General features: G+C 40.2%; 1 protein-coding gene across 1 annotated transcript in view; it reads right to left on the minus strand.

Annotated features, from left to right (window-relative positions):
• Positions 1–464: 464 nt before the first annotated feature.
• Positions 465–16,383, minus strand: part of Mylk4 (myosin light chain kinase family member 4) — a 98,322-nt gene continuing 82,403 nt past the window's right edge. The window contains exons 5-12 of the mRNA XM_027954825.2: positions 13,698–13,791; positions 13,488–13,597; positions 12,032–12,173; positions 9,372–9,442; positions 8,433–8,561; positions 7,681–7,833; positions 4,700–4,786; positions 465–504 (exon numbers count right to left, since the gene is read on the minus strand). Coding sequence (XP_027810626.1) covers positions 465–504; positions 4,700–4,786; positions 7,681–7,833; positions 8,433–8,561; positions 9,372–9,442; positions 12,032–12,173; positions 13,488–13,597; positions 13,698–13,791 — 826 coding nt within the window. The remainder of the gene's footprint in view (positions 505–4,699; positions 4,787–7,680; positions 7,834–8,432; positions 8,562–9,371; positions 9,443–12,031; positions 12,174–13,487; positions 13,598–13,697; positions 13,792–16,383) is intronic.

Genomic DNA, 16,383 nt, shown 5'->3' on the forward strand with positions numbered 1-16,383 from the left:
TAGGCACCAGTCCCCGTTCTCAGGTTTTTATTGAATTATCTCATCATAGCCCCCTAATGAGCTCAGCCAATGAGTGATACTGTCCCCAACCCACCCAACAGGGAACTGGGCTTGCTCCACCAGAAAATGACAAAATCAGGGTGCAAACACAGCAATCTCAATCTGGGACCCTCTATCACCCCACCCCCACCCCAACTGACATATGGCTCTGCTTCTCATAATGTCTGTGCAAGGAACATTGGATTTCTTTCTTATTATTCTTTTTGCTTACATCTTGAACAAATGCCTCTGTAGGAAGAGGCAGGCAGAGCACATTCTCAAGATTTCTTGAATCTGGGCTTTTCTGGATTGCCATCCTGATTAGCCCCAAATGAGTAATTTTCTTTGCTCTTAGAGTGAAAAAAAAAGGGTGTGTGTGTGGGGGGTACCTAAGACCAACCTTGCAGGTGGACGCCTTCCATGGACTATTTTGTCACGAGGTTCTGAGCATCAGAGCTGCGATTCCTTTTCTAGGAAAACCAGGAGACATTTGGGGGAAGCGTTAGAACTGTTTTCATCAGTTCCTGACTTATGATATGAGGACATATAGAGAATCAGTAATCTCCTGCTGAGTGGGAAACAGCCTTTAAGAAGGCATTCTTGAAGCCTAAGTTACTGACAACCTCCTGGCAGACACACAGTCCAGCTTGAGCACATGTCCACTCCTGTAACCCTCCACTATTACTTCCCTTCCTTCTTATTCAGAATCAGGATCAATACAATGTGTACCTACTCATGCTTTATTTTTACACTTGTGTGTTTTGTCAAAGCCCACTTTGACAAAGTGCAAGAGCCAGGACTTGTGATACTGGAACTGCACTGACTTCAAAGATGAATCAGACACTAGAGGTTTCTTCCAAAAGTGTTCTAACCTAGTCAAGGACCCAGGTGATGTAAGTGCCACAGGGAGATTCAAGAAGACAGAGAGAACCTCCAGTCTGGGTATGTAGAAAAGCCATCATAAAGAAGATGGCATTTGATGTCAGCTTTAATCAGTAGGACTTGGACTGATCTGCAAGGAATAATGGAAACAAGTCCAGAAATAAGAAATAAGAGTTTAGGATGTATTGGAGCAGCTGTCATTCTCAGTGTGTTTGGTTTGGTGTGGATAATGGGGGAGGTGTGAGGATTTTTTTTTTAACCAGGAATTGCTGTAGGTTAGATCTTAACTGCACCCCAAGGGACAGTGTGTTGAAGACTTGGTCTACAGGGTGGCATCATTGGGAAGTGGTGGGATCTTTAAGAGGTGGGGCCTAGTGGGAGGTCTTTAGGTCATTGAGGCAGGTTCTCAAAGGAGATTATGGGACTCTGCTTTTTTCTTTTTTGTTTTCCAGCCAGGAGGTGAGGCTTTGTTCTACCATGAGCTCCCACAATGATGTGCTCCCACCACAGGTACAAAAGTGATGGAACCAATTGGTGATGGACTGAAACCTCCAAAACTGAGCCAAAATAACCTTTTTCTCTTTTAAAGTTGATTATTTCAGGTATTTGTTACAGTGATAGAAAACAGACTAATACCAGGAGTAATATGATCAAGGTTGTAATTAAGGAAATGATGGCTTGATGGACTAGGGAAAAGAGTGAATGGAGGTTGGCTATCAGCTAGCTCATAGATGCTTTATTAGTTCATTAAGAAAAGAGCGTGAACTAAGGTAGTAGCACAGAGAATAGGAAAAAGGTTAGAAAGTGTCTTACTTCTGGGAGAAAAGAAACTATGCCATATTTGTTCATATTTCCTTCCTCTGGCCCCAAAGCATTTAGGAGTTCTGTAGGAGGAACTCAGAGAGTCCTAATTGATTCAAGGTTTAGAGTGCTTTGTTCCACCCCAGGTGAGAGCTGTTTCTGATGGGAGACGGGATATAGTTGGGAACATAAGAAAAGATGCAACCACTGCATGTCATCTTGAGCATAAGACAGAAGGCAGAGAATTTCAGGACCTTAATTTCTAAGAAAAGAACATGCTTCTTAAATGACTGATGATAGGCTTACTCATCATTAGGCCTGATGATAGATGATTAAGGCCTATGCTATTAAGCATAAAACGATTAAAAGAAATAGATAAGAATGCATAAAATACAAGTAAAGTAGAATTTAAACTGATAAGTAGTTTGGGTCAGAAATGTTTGATATAAAGGTAAATTCTTAATTCAGAGACCATATCAAACCAAGATTATTGCAAAAATGAATCTTCTGAAAAAAATTGAGTCTCAGTACAGATCGAGCATTTCTAATCCAAAAATCTGAAATCAGAAATGCTTCAAAGTTTGAAGATTTTCCAGTATCAACATGATATCACATGTGGAAAATCCTACATCTGATTTTATGTGATGGGTCACAGTCAAAAAGAAGATGCACTAAAAGTATCTTCAGGCTATATGTGTAAAATGTATATGAAATATAAGCAAGTTTTGTGTTTAGATTGAGTTCCATCCCCAACATATCTCATTATTCATATGCAAATATTCCAAAAAAATGTTTTTTTTTAAAAACCCCAAATTTGAAACATTTCTGGTCCTGAGCATTTCAGATAAGGGATACTCGCTTGTATTTCATTGGAAAACATAAAACATAATGTTTGTATATTGGCTTTTCATAACACCAAATATGTACAACCCAAGAATGATTCTGGAAACGTTGTGCACACCCCTTTTCCCTAGTAGGATGGTAGAGCAAGAAAGTTCAGCTCCAGACTCTAGAACTCACCCTCCCTTCCTCAGTGTTCACATCTACATAATGGGGATGAAAATGGTGCCTGTTTCATAGGGTTGGCATGAGGGTTTTTGTAAAGCGGTTAGGGCAGTCTCTGTCACAGAGCTGCATAATTATAATTTTAATGATGAGATTTATATTTTTTCTAAAATTGTCACTATTCTTGAAATATTTATTCACCTCAGGTGCTAGCAGTTGGATGAAATAACAAAAAAGGTGATTTTTTTGTTGTTGTAATATGGTTTAAGAAATATTTTTAAACACTTTTTAGATCCTATAATGTCATTAATTCTCCACTGTGGTTTCTATATTGTCCTGCCACGTCAAAGTGTATTTGGACACCAATAAGCTTGGATAAAAATACACTAGTGGAAAATGGGCTCAAAATAAGTTGGTCACCCTAATAAGCAGTTTATGTAGTCTGGGTGAGGTACTGGCTAGGTAATAAGTCTATTTTTACTTGGCATCAGTACCAATTATCAAGGAAAGGTATATTCAGACACAAATAAAACTCAGTGCTGATGCTGAATTTAGAAGTAGAGTTAATTTCAATAAAAACTGGATGTGGAAAAAGTGAGTACCTGAAGCATAGTCATTCCAAGGTTTGTTGGTCAAGGGAAAAGTTCCATTCCAAAACCCCAGGGAGTGGGGAAGATGAGGAGAAAAGGTGGAGGAAATAAAAATGTGTCACACACACACACACACACACACACACACACACACACACACCAGACTGGGGCAATGGCAGAAGCCACGCTAACTGATGCACATATCAGGCCTGTCACCTGGGAACCTGAAGCCATATAATGCTTATTGTCCCTCTGTGCAACTTTTCTGGTTGAGCATCCTAAGTCCCAAGTAAAGTTACTTAAATATTATTCATCTGTTTCTGTGTTATTTCTAGAATCCACAATTATTTGGATGGAAACAGCATGAGGGAGTCAGAGAAGCCAACCAGGAAGCTACTATAGCAATTCAGGAGACAAATGTTCCAGGCCAGGACAACCGCAGAGATGGAGAGAATTGCAGATTCCAGAGGTAATTGGGGAATATTATGTACATAACATGGAGGTAGTTAAATATGAGATGGGGAAATTGAGGGAGAGGGAGAAAACAAAGAAGATGCCTGAGGTCTAGTTGATGCCACTCAATGGACATTCTTTTCTGGAGGATGGTTGAAGATGAGATGAGGTAGGGAAAGGCAAGGGCTGAGAAGATCCAAGTAGAAGCATCTTGTACCTAGGTGCATATATGAATCTAAAGCTCAAAAAAGAAATCAATGCCAAAGAAATAGATGAAGGAATCAGAATATAAATGGTAAGGCAGTGGGAATAGAGAAAGATTTCACTATAAGAAGTAAGTCCAGAGCATGGGGTCAATTATTTGTAACAAATATTTCAGTCTTTAGTCTGTGGTACAAGTCTCCTTCACATATACTTATAGGGATATCTAGACCAAGCTGAATATCAGAGTTAAGATTTGGTGCCCAGAGTAGATTAAACCAGGTAAGCAAAGAATTTATAATACTGAATTGTTTTAAGGAGGGATTTATCCTGAACGTTTATCAGCATATCTTCTCCAAAACTTTATGTATGTATATAATATTTTAAACACACACACACACACACACACACACACACCAAATGGGGTGTGTGTGTATATACATAGAATTTTGATGTGATTTATTTAGTAAAGGATAAAATGATTTAATAATAAATAATTATGCTGAAAATAATACTCTATTAACCATATATAAACACCATAATTAACATTATTTTTTAAATGCAAAATACTCAATAAAAGAACCTTAAGCAAATTAACACTAGTACAAGATTTGAAGACTATGAGAAAAGGCATTAGAAGGAACATTATTTAAGGTTAAGATGACAGTAGCATTATGTCCTCAAAACACAAGAAAATAGGAGGGAAAAAAAAGAAGAAAGGAAGAAACCTGGTTACCTGTGCCTTGAGTCTGGAGTGGAGCTTGTGGTCTGACAACCAGGGGTGTTTGAGAGCTTCACTGGCACTTATTCTCCAACTAAATGGAAAGAAACTCATTAGTAGGAACACACCAAACAAGGTCTACATTTGTCCCTCATCTTTGGTGCTGGTAGACCAGATGGCCAAATGTCAAATTCACAGTAAAGTGTATCTTTTCTAGAATTGTGTGCTGAGGATGAGGGCAGAGGTCACCATCACATCCAATCAGAGTAACAGCACTGGAAAAGCAAGCAAGACAAATGATCAAAATTCTTGTTAATAATTGAATACTTCCAAATATAAGAAATAGTTCTTGTGATATGTGAGTCTCATAAATTGAGTTCCTAACAGTTGAAGAATAAACCCATATTTATTATTATGAGAACAACAAACCACAATGATTATTGATTATTACAAAAGTAATTCAGGTATTATGTCTTTTGTATATGTATTACTAATGTTCAAACTAAGAAGTTTTGAAGAGTTAAATAGATAAGGAAATATGGTTAATATAATTATTCGAAGAAAGTAGGAATACTTTATGAAGAAACTATCTGCTTTTGCAGCTACAAAAAGAGGTTTATACAATTTTAGAAAATAATACTCTCTTAACCATATATAAACACCATAATAAAGATGATATCACATTCTAATTCTGAAATTTGTAACTTGTTTGGTGTACTAATATGGATCACATAAAAATAACTTTTCAAAATAAAAACTACAACTGAGTGCAATTTCTGAAAAATATCAAGTCAGTAGTTTCAAACAATCATAAAGCTTCAGTCTGTAGGATTGAGTCAATATAATTGCTTCATCAGATGCCAAATATTTAAGTATCAATTTGAAGAGGAAATATGTCTTTAGTGACATTATTGACAGCATCACCATTACAGGACCCTAACCAGACGGAGGTTATTAATAAGAAAAAACTCCTCACCTCCTCCAACCACAGATGGAAATGTGATTGTGTTTTGTACCATAAATTTCCATTATTAGATGTCAGAGAATTCCAATAGTGGACAGTGCTGAAAAATGATTATTCCTGCACTGTCAGACTTTTAAAATCTTAACATTGAAGAGCTAATAATAACATTTTACTCATCGTAAAACTTTTAATAACATTTCAGCTTTATCTTTGTACCCCAGAAATTTATGCTACCATGGTAATATGTGACTTTAACCTTAGTTTTATCCAACTATTGACTTCAAGACTAAACCAGTCGAACAAATGTTATGGGATGCATCATAGGTATTAAACAAAGCCCTTAGACTGCAGGGGTGAGCAAGGCATAGGCATTGGAGTCGCTGGTCCTGCTCAGGATCTGCTCTGCCTTAGCCCCAAGGCTTCATGACTCTCAACCTCAGTTTCCTCATCTGTAAAGTACTGATGGTATGTCCATATACCACTGGATTTTCCAGAGGTTAAATAAGGTAATACATAAAAGGATAGATAGATCGATCGATCAAATATATTTATATAATATATATGTACAATAGGTTCACAGTAATTGTGGATTTCTCATCCCCCAAAGTTTCATAGGGTTGGCACTTTCTATCTGTCCACTGCCTATAGTACAATAATGTGCAAATAATAATAATAACCTTAGCTATTATTGTGCCCTTTCATTAAGGACAAAGAAAATCACAATACAAATTGTCCCTTCTCTTAGACTGATGCTCTTAGCCTGGCTAAGTCTTCACCCTTTAGGGACTCCATTCTGGTCTTATCTTTGTGTTGACCACATTTGTATTATTGATTTTTAAAAATAACTATCTCTTCTATTAGATCATGCATTTACTAAAGCAGGACTAGGTTTTGTACATCTAAGATGGATGCCCCAATTTGTTTGCTGGATTATGGTAGATGATCAGTGAAATACTTGAATGAAAGGATTTCCCATTAGGCCCCACATCAGACCCACTACCCATGCTGTTACCCTACTCCACACAGCATCCCTCAATCTATTGATTTGTGGTCATGCTTATTAATGGACCTAAAAGTCAAAAAGACAATAAAACAACAAACCAAGTATTACTGGTTCTGACAATCCTAAAGACCACCTACTGTTACATGGTTTGGGCATAAAGCCATCTGAAATAGAATGTTTGACAGGTTAATCACAATGTCCCTCTCCCTCTATTATTCTAAGATGCAAGTCCCTGTATTTCAATATTGTTCTTTATCCACTGAACTTTGAATGAATGTGGTTTTAGCATGAGAGAAACTAGAAGGCCATGTAATACACAGCAGCTCAGTGTGTGGCCTTGGAGGAAGGTCAACTTGTGTTTCAGTATCAGTTCTGCCCCTTAAAAGCCATGTGACTGTGGGCCAACTGCTTAGAGTCTCATCGATAAAATAGTAATAATCAGAGTTTCTACCTCTTGGAGGAGGAGGCAAGATGGTGACTAAAAGAGATAATATCTAAAAAGCATGTGGCACCATCTGGCCCCCAATAGATTCTCAAATGAAATGGTGGATATTCAGCTGCCCAGAGCCATGCATTTGGCTTAAATGGGTGAAAGGGATTAAAGATGAATAACTTGGGGCCTAACAGGAGACCATGATTGCTAGAGCTTTGTTGCAAAAGGCGGAAAGACATAAAATGATAATCCTAAATGCCTCATGAACACAGTAGCCCCAGATTTCAATAGACTTGCTAGATATCACTAGAGGGATGATTTTCTTTCTTGGGGTTTGAACTCAGAAGTGCTTTACCACTAAACTACATCCCTAGCCCTTCTCATTTTTTTTTTTAATGTTTTGAGACAAGATTTTACCAAGTTGCTGAGGCTGACTTGACTGGCCTCCAACTTGCAATCCTCCTGCCTCAGCCTCCCCGTCACTGGGATTAGCCCAGCATCCGGGCTTTAGGGGAATGAATTCTAATAAGCCCAGTGGTACATATTGTTTCCCTACTTTTCCCAGAGCACAGGATGAACTTAGGTTACCTCTTCTCCTTGATCAGGAGCTTGGAGATGAATTCCCTGGCCTCCTCTGAGATGTCCTGAAATTCTTCATCCTCTAAGTCCCACCTGCATGCCAGGATGTTGTTCAGTGTCTCTGCATCATTATCACCCAGGAAAGGGGACAAACCGCTAAGTCTACAAGGTGCAGGATCCAGAGTGAGTATTTTTTAAATAGCCTCAAAACCTTTACAGACAGTTTGCTTTTTGGGGTTCTGTCATTTAAAAGTCAGAAGGGGAAAATAACCTAACAATGGAGAATAATTTTATAATATATCATTGCAAACAAGGAAATATTTACCTCCCCCACTGAACTCCTAATTCAACAAAGGCAACTGTGAAAGCTGCTGCTACACTCAAATATGAATTTTCAAAAGATAGTAATTCCTTGTTAAAGCATTTTGTAGCTAGAAAAGTACTGTTGTATACTCAGAAGACAAACACCAGGAGTGTCACCACCAAGTCTTTCTCTTTCTTTTTAATTCCTTTTAAAGCTTCAGGTGGTATCAGCACTCAAAGTGATTTGTGAAGACACACACATTCACTTTTTCAGATGAGGTGGGGGAGAATTCACTCTTTTCACCCACAGGATTCAACAGAACCTAAGAAGCCACAGAGTATGGTACGTTGTTATTTTTAAATGACCTAAATCGGGGCTGTTATTCAAAAATAGCTAAACCTCTTAGAATATGCACAGATTTAGGCCAAGCATACGAGAGACCTGCACAGGGACTTACAGCATGTAGGCGATGACCCCCACACTCCACATGTCAGTCGGAAAGGACACAAAATCATAGTTCACAACTTCAGGGGCAAGAAATTCTGGGGTTCCAAAGTTCACCTTTAGCTTCTCTCTGGGTTTGTATCTGAAATTGAGGAGACAGGATGGAAGGATGGAGAGTGTCAATCCAAACCCCAAAATCGGGATCACAGAAAAGAGATGCAGTCTATGAGACGGAATAACTTCAGCGATCCAGCAAATTCAAAATAAATAGACTTTAAAAGAAATCCTGTCTTTGTACCAGCGTCCAAAACTTGTGAAGAAGTCCCAGGGGTTTCAAGAGTCAAAATTTATACTACAAGACCGTAATAATCTGAAACAGTTTTGGCAAAAGTCACTCAGAATAATTAGAACATCTAAATTATAGAATATAATGTAAAATGATACAGCCCTTGACATGTACAGGCTTGAATAAGCCTGCATTGACGAATAAGGAAAAGACTGCAATAATTTACAACACCCATTTTATATGCATCGTTAATGTGCTGAATTGTTAATGTGTCCATGTAAACTCTTTATTCCCTTAAGAAGCATGTATGTGCCAGAACCTTTGGCAATCTTGTTTAAATTATTAACATTTTTAAAGTAAATCTGCTTGTCACTGATGGAACAAATATAAAAGACCAAGACAAATTCTTAAAAATCTTAAACTAATGGCTTCTAACTTACTAAACTTCATTGTATTAGGTTTAAATTTATCATATTTTTATTACATGCATTATAGAGACTTTTAAAGACAAATCTCAAATTTGACAAGGTAAGAGAATGTAAATTTCATAAAGTTAATTCTAAATGTGGACGTGAAACCAAGGAGTATATCAGATTTACTTTGCAAAGATTGATCATCGATCACGTCCCCTAATCCATTCCTACACCTATGTCCGAAGAGACATACCTTCTGGCCAATCCAAAATCAATAATTTTTATTTGTTTAGCATCCCGATTCACACACAGGATATTCTCAGGCTGCCAGGAGAAAGAGACACATTAGCAATGAAAACAACAATCCTTTACTCAAATTGTCCTTGAACCACAACTAAAAATACAACGATGCTCAGGAAAAACATATCAGGCCTTTCACTTGGGGGCTGGCTTGTCTGTGTGGGTATTTTCTCCTTTAATTATGTGGTGGATGAGGTTGCGGGGACACTGCCAACCTTGCATTACCCTGCCTGTCCCTCTCCACAGCTTCGCAGTTGACCATAATGCATGAGTTCAGGCAGAGGCCTCTTTGAGGGAAGGAGGAGGCTGTTTCAGGACTTCCCAAATGGACTGGTGGAGGCCAGCTAGATGTGACATTGGCCCCTCTAAAATTATTAAGTATGAGTTTCCCCTGCTTGGAGGCATATTTCATCCAAAGATTTATGAGTTCCAAGAGAAATGGCCTGATTCGCTTAACCACCCAGAATATGCAATATAATGTGAACTCTCCTGACTTTTAGATTTTTCTTTTGCACTTTGTCTATGGGAAAGTCTCATGTTAAAGCAAAGCTGTTTCCTCCTACTCATTCTTCATTCTCAGAAATCCTAAGGTTTTGCTGAGTTTGGTCTCAATGCCTGAAGCCCTTGACTAATATTTCCTTTGAGTTAGATTCAGGTAAGACTTCACTCTGCTAAATTAACAGTCTGGGACAAAGTAGGAGAAAAACTGGTAAGTAGCACTACTGCCCAATGCCCCTAGAATGTCCTACAAAGGGACCTATATTTATTGGGATATGAAAAATGAGGTCTGGGAGAAATAAAGGACTTGATTTAAAGTCAAGATTATCTCTAAAAGAGAAATAACATTTTTAAAGGAGAGCTGAACACCCTCAAACTCTAGTCTCAACTCTTCTCTGAAAACTGAGGACAGGAACCAAGTCTTTGGATGCCAGGATTCCATTCCCCCATCCCTTAGGAGGGATCATAGCTCACCTCAGGGATCATAGCCTTGGGGGAAAAAATTTGATTTGCAGAATTTCAAGAAGGCACTTCAAAAAGTTAATTTTTCTGATTGTGAAATTAAAGAATATTCATTGGATATGATTTTTAGAGCAGAAAAATATAAAGGAGACCATTTTTAAGTTACTTCTCCTCTCCCCTATATAGTGACAGACATTCAATACTTTGGGCCCTTTTCCTTCCAAGGAGCTTTTGCAAAAGCTAGTCCTTAATGACCCATCCAGCTGTCACCTTTATTATCATCTCTATACACAAGGCATAACTAAAATGGCCTATTGCAAGTTCTCAATCAATGTTATGAAGCCACAGATGGAGTCATTTGACTTATGATAGGCCAGCTCCTGGCTCCGGTTGCCAATAAAATCCCTTTAGGGATATCTTCAGAATATCCACACTCAACGAAAATGCACCATGAAAATATGCATTATCATACTCAGTTCATGGCCAAGGGCTTTGCTAATGATTTTTGACCTCTGACTTTGTCGTTTTATATACCACTTCCCCTGGCCCTCCTTCTGTGCACCAGTGAATGGGAAAGGCAAGGCACATAAATCAACAGTGAGGGAAGCCAAGCTGTAGAAGAGAGGCCCATGGAAAGCTATTTAAGGAGGCTAGATTTATTTAGCTGCACAATCCCCGGTGACTTGCAATAGATGGTATATCATATAGAATTCATACTTTATCTCACTGTCATGCTGTGCAAACAGGGAAATGAACAAATGATCTAGCCACACAAGATGGACTTTGACTCATAGCTGTAACATTTGGCTTGGTCAGTGTTATTCAGTCTCCATCTTTTGTTAGTTTGGAATTATGTACAGTTCAATTCTAGGGGCTTCATACTGAGAGAGATAAAAAAGGAAGGGGTAATAAATAATAGGAGAAAGGAAGTGGTTTGGCATCTTTTATGCATTCCACCATTTCCAGCATGGTACCCCGCCCTGTCCTCTCTGCTCTTTGACTTTGGAGCCCTGCCTTCTGGCTGCCCTACATTCCCTTCTCCATAGTTTCTACTAGTGCTCAGGCAAGCCCATAGGAAAGTAGATCCCAAAGTCCAGAGCTTCCTGAAACAGTTCAGGAGAGCGCGGGGGATTCTTAGAAACCTGGAAAGTGTAGTTACTACTAGGGAATTGTGAATTGTGGATTCGCCTACATATCCTGATAATGAGGAGGATATGATGAGAATACTGTGGTGGTGGTAGTGGCAGCTTTAATTCTAAATTTTTCAGGAAACTACCCCCACTGATGATTTCTTTAACACAAGCAAGTTACAAATGAACAGTAGCCTCTAAAAGGGGGCATAGTACCTAAAGATGGTGTCAGAAGCTGAGAATGAGATAAGAATCTAGATTTTCACCAGGTGTGTTAACACACCGATGTAGTCCCAGCTACTTGGGAGGCTAAGGCAGGAAGATCACTTGAGCCCAGGAGTTTGAGACTAGCCTGAGCAACACAGAAAGACTCCATACCAAAAAAAAAAATTCCTGAAAATGTAACCAATGACACCACAAATTTCCTGAGCTGGAGTATATCTGGCAAGGCCCACAAATCAAGATGGGGTCGGGGTGGGGTTGGGAAGGCTTTAAATTTGGCAGAACAGAAAACATGCCCCACCTTCAGGTCCAAGTGGAGGATGTACATCTGGTGCATGTGCCTGATCCCCTCGCATATCTGCCTGATGAACAGGATGGTATCATACTCAGTCAAGTTGTAGTTTTCATCAATGATGCGGTCGAACAGCTCCCCGCCCTCCACACTACAGAGGGAAGAGAGGTGGCGTTAGTTCTGAGCCCTGGACCATCACATGCTTTTCTTGTGGCAATTTGGTGTGTAAGTTCCTCTAACTCTTAAAAAAAAAAAAAAAAAAGCTGTGTGCACAGTTATTTCTCTGCCTTCTTTGCTATCTCAGTTGGGTGGTTGCTCTTGTTGTATATACCTTCAATTTCACAAAGGGAAAACCTCGAAGACTCTTCTATCAGTGGCTACAGCTCAATGCTGGAGACAACGAGGACTCTAAGGACATAGTCCTCAGACCAATTGCAGGGACAAAGTGCTTCTATGGGAATGATACTTTACTATATAAGATACTTTATTGCACAACAAGAAGCAAAACCCAAAATGGCGGGGGCGGTGGGGGGGGGGAGTAAATATTGATTCAGTGTTAGTTAGAACTATTGGCCTACCTGCGTGCCTGCCTGACAGGCAGGCGAGTAGTTCTAACTTCTTTTTGTTCTTTCTCTCAATTTTTCTTTTGTGGTGCTATGGATCAAACCCAAGGCCTCACACATACTAGACAAGTGCTCTACTAATGAACTACACCCCCAGCCTGAAAAAAACTACTCATTTTCTAACCAACCAGTCATTAAGTTTTTACAAAGGCGATTAAATGGAAGCTTCTCACTCTATGCATAGAGCATTTTACATAAACTTTGTATTAATGAATCCAGTAATCCTGGCTTGGCCACAGTTTTGCTTTCTGGGGTTTTAGTTACCAACAGGAAACTGTGGACAGTGTAGTACAGTAAGATATTTTGAGAGAGAGATGACATTCCCATAATTATATTATAGCACATTATGTTTGTCCCATTTTATTATTAGTTACTGACAAATTAAACTTTATCATAGGTATGCAAGTATAAGAAAAATATAGTAGCTAGAGAGCTCAGTACTGTCCTTGGTTTCAAGCATCCACTCCGGGGACTTGAAACTTATTCTTGGAGGACAAGGGGGGGATGACAATACGTTGGAAATGAGATGTAATTCAAAAATCGCTTTCCTCTAGATTACCCAGGACAAAATAAAAGCTTGATTCGTGGTAATATAGCTTAGATACAAAGCTGTATCCATTTTGTCCTGCTTCATCTTATCCACACGTCGCATTGGGAGATGTATATTCTCTAAGTGGTCTGCCTTCTGAGACTGACACGACCATGTAACTCAGACAAATCAGATCCAAAGGTGCAACGGGTTTGATTCTGGCCCTGCTGAGGCAGAATGCAGCTGCAGACTCCTAGTCGTGAGTGGGGTAGAGGAGGCAGGTAAAGGGGGGTGGGCAGGAGGGGACACCTACTACTCCATGACCAGGACGATGTCATTCTTAGACTCAAAGGCGTCATAGAGCTGGATGAGGTTCACGTGGTCCAGCTGATTCATGACGCTGATCTCGTTCTTCACTTCCTCCTGAGAGAGAGGAGACAGGGCGTTAGTGTGGTGGAGAACGGTTAGGAGGGTGGCTCCTGCACCCACCTCCCCCCATCCCCACCCCACGCCCGCCCTTCACCTTGTCCTTTGGGCCTCTGGTCTTGATGATTTTGGCAGCCAGCTTCAGGCCTGTAGCCTTCTCTTCACACTTGTGAACCTGGCCGAAACGCCCCCTGCCAAAGGAGAGAACCGCACAGAATGAGACACTGCCAACCTGCCAGGGAACCCGGCAGTCACTGCCACACCAACAGTGCAGTTTCTCTGGGGCTTTTCTTCTTTGAACTTGAAGAGCAAACCTGTGTGTGCACCCACTGTATCCCCTGGACTTCTGAACAGCGCTAGTCAAGGTGTGGTTTAGGTCACTTGTGTCAGATCTCCCAGGAGGGAGCGTGTTAAGAATGTAGTATTCTGGAACCTACCCCAGAACTACAGAGGCCGGAATTCAGGGTAAGGCCCCAGAATCTGCATTTCACCCTTTCTCTGGATGATTCATGTGCACACTAAAATTCAGAATCACTAGTTGACAAGACAGAATCTTTCTGAATACATATGAATGTAACAAACTGGGCTGGGTAAGCATATGAATGATTCAGTCTGTGGGGCAGGTATATCAGAATCCATTTAGAAATTGCATATGAACTTAAAAGAGATGAAAAAATGATATCACATATAGGTACATATGATCTGAAGTACATACTGCCTTGTTGCCAATGAGTATTGTCTCAGTTTAGCTTGGGAGTCAATCCATATGTGCTTCTGATATGATATAGGTTGAGGGTGTGCCTCCAAGATTCATGTGTTGGGAGCTTGGTCCTCAGTATGGCAATGTTGGGGGATAATATGGAGATGTTTTAAGTGCTGGGACCTAATAAGAAGTAACAGAAGGAATTGATGTAGTGCTTATGGAATCCTGGTTAGTTCTTATGAAAGGGTTGTTATAAAAGAGCAAACCTAGTGTCTCTTCCTGTTTCATGGTGTGATCCCTAACTCTTCTACTTTCTCCTACTTTGATATTGTCTACCATGATGTGACCAACCAGGGAAACACTCATCAGAGGCAAGTCATGACAGGCATCATGCTCTTGAATCTTTGGAACTGTGAATTAAGTAAACCTTTTTCCTTAATAAAGGAGCCAGCCTCAGGTATTTAATTGAAGTAACAGAAAACAAACAAATATATCTTCATACCTTTGTGATCACATTCCAAAATGCACACTTGTGAGCAATTTCTAAACTTGATTTGCTTATTTTGATTGCTTATCTAGTAAGGTAAAATAGAACATGTGTCCCTGCTGTGTGCAATGGTGGCTGTCATGGCAAGGAATGAAAGGGAAGCCTCCCTAACTGCACAGTGAACTTGAACAAGGACACTTTCCTGGAGCCTGCAGAGATGATGATGATGATAGCAACACCTGACAGAGGCGGGGCAGTGACAGCCACCACATTCCAGTCAACTCAGCTTCCTACCCAGGGCAGAAGCAGGTGGAGCTTGGAGAATGATGTTGGATTACTATAAACATAGCCAGGGGGTAAGCGCAATTCCAACCACCATTCTACAGGAAACCTGTACTGGAGAATATGAATACAGCCCCAGGCACCTCCTCTGTGGTCATTGTTTAAGAAAGTACTTTTACCCCATCATTAGCAATGGCCTAGAACTGCCTGGCCCAGCAATGGTGAGCCACCACAGTTTGACACAAGGGTTATCTCCACTCTGTGGCTCTCTCACAAGATTTATTCTGCAACGGCCTTGAATGATGAGTCCACCTCCCAGTATTCAAGCTGGGGTCACCAGACTAATAACCTCATGTTAACTAAACATGATCATCAGCATTAGCCATATTTTCAATGCTGTGACAAAATACCTAAGATAAAAAAACTTAAAGGGGGCTAAGGTTGTGGTTCAGTGGTAGAGCGCTTGTCTCGCACATGTGAGGCACTGGGTTCGATCCTCAGCACCCCATAAAAATAAAGAAAGAAAGATATTGTGACCATGTATAGCTTTAATTTTTTTTTTTTTTAATTAAAGGAAGCTGGTTTCAGAGGTTTCAGTGCATGGATGTTTGGCCTGTGGCTTTGGGCCTGTGGCAGCATAGTATGTCATAGGAGGAGTATGTGGCAGAGGAGTTGCTCCCTTCATGGTGGCAGAGAAGCAAAAAGGGAGAGAGAGGAAGGGACTGAGATCCCAATATCTCCTTCGAGGGCACACCCCCAGGAACCTAACTTTCTCCCACCAGGCTCCTCCTCCTACAAGTTTCACCAGCTCTCAACAGGCTTATTAAACTAAGCCTTTAACACAAGGGCCTTTGGGAAATATTACAAATCCAAACTATAGCAGGGATATAAATATCCTAGAGGCCACAGGGCAGCAGACTAAAACAGGAAACATTTTTGAAGATTCAATAATCCTTGGCATCTTATAGCATCTCTACCAAAAGGAAAAGGTCAGATGCTGAATCTTGACCCTCCTACCACAGAAAAGGAGGCCAGCACTCAATGATCCCTTCACATCTTGAAGGCAGCAACATGCACTCAACTAGTTTGCTGAGCAGATTGTGGCTGCCAGTGTTGAGTGGAGCCCAGAACAAGAGACGACCAGCTGCTGGTCTAGACTTCAGTGCAACCAAGCAGATCCAATGGTGCCCATAGGGGGCAGAAAGGAAGTTGAAGGGGCACTATTGACAAACCTTAGCCAGAAAAACAGCACAAACCCTGGGAATTGTTTCAAAATTTCTTTTGCAAATAACTATTCTCCTTCAGAGAAAT

Source organism: Marmota flaviventris, chromosome 6, assembly GCF_047511675.1.
Source record: "Marmota flaviventris isolate mMarFla1 chromosome 6, mMarFla1.hap1, whole genome shotgun sequence".
In the NCBI taxonomy this organism is placed as follows: domain Eukaryota; kingdom Metazoa; phylum Chordata; class Mammalia; order Rodentia; family Sciuridae; genus Marmota; species Marmota flaviventris.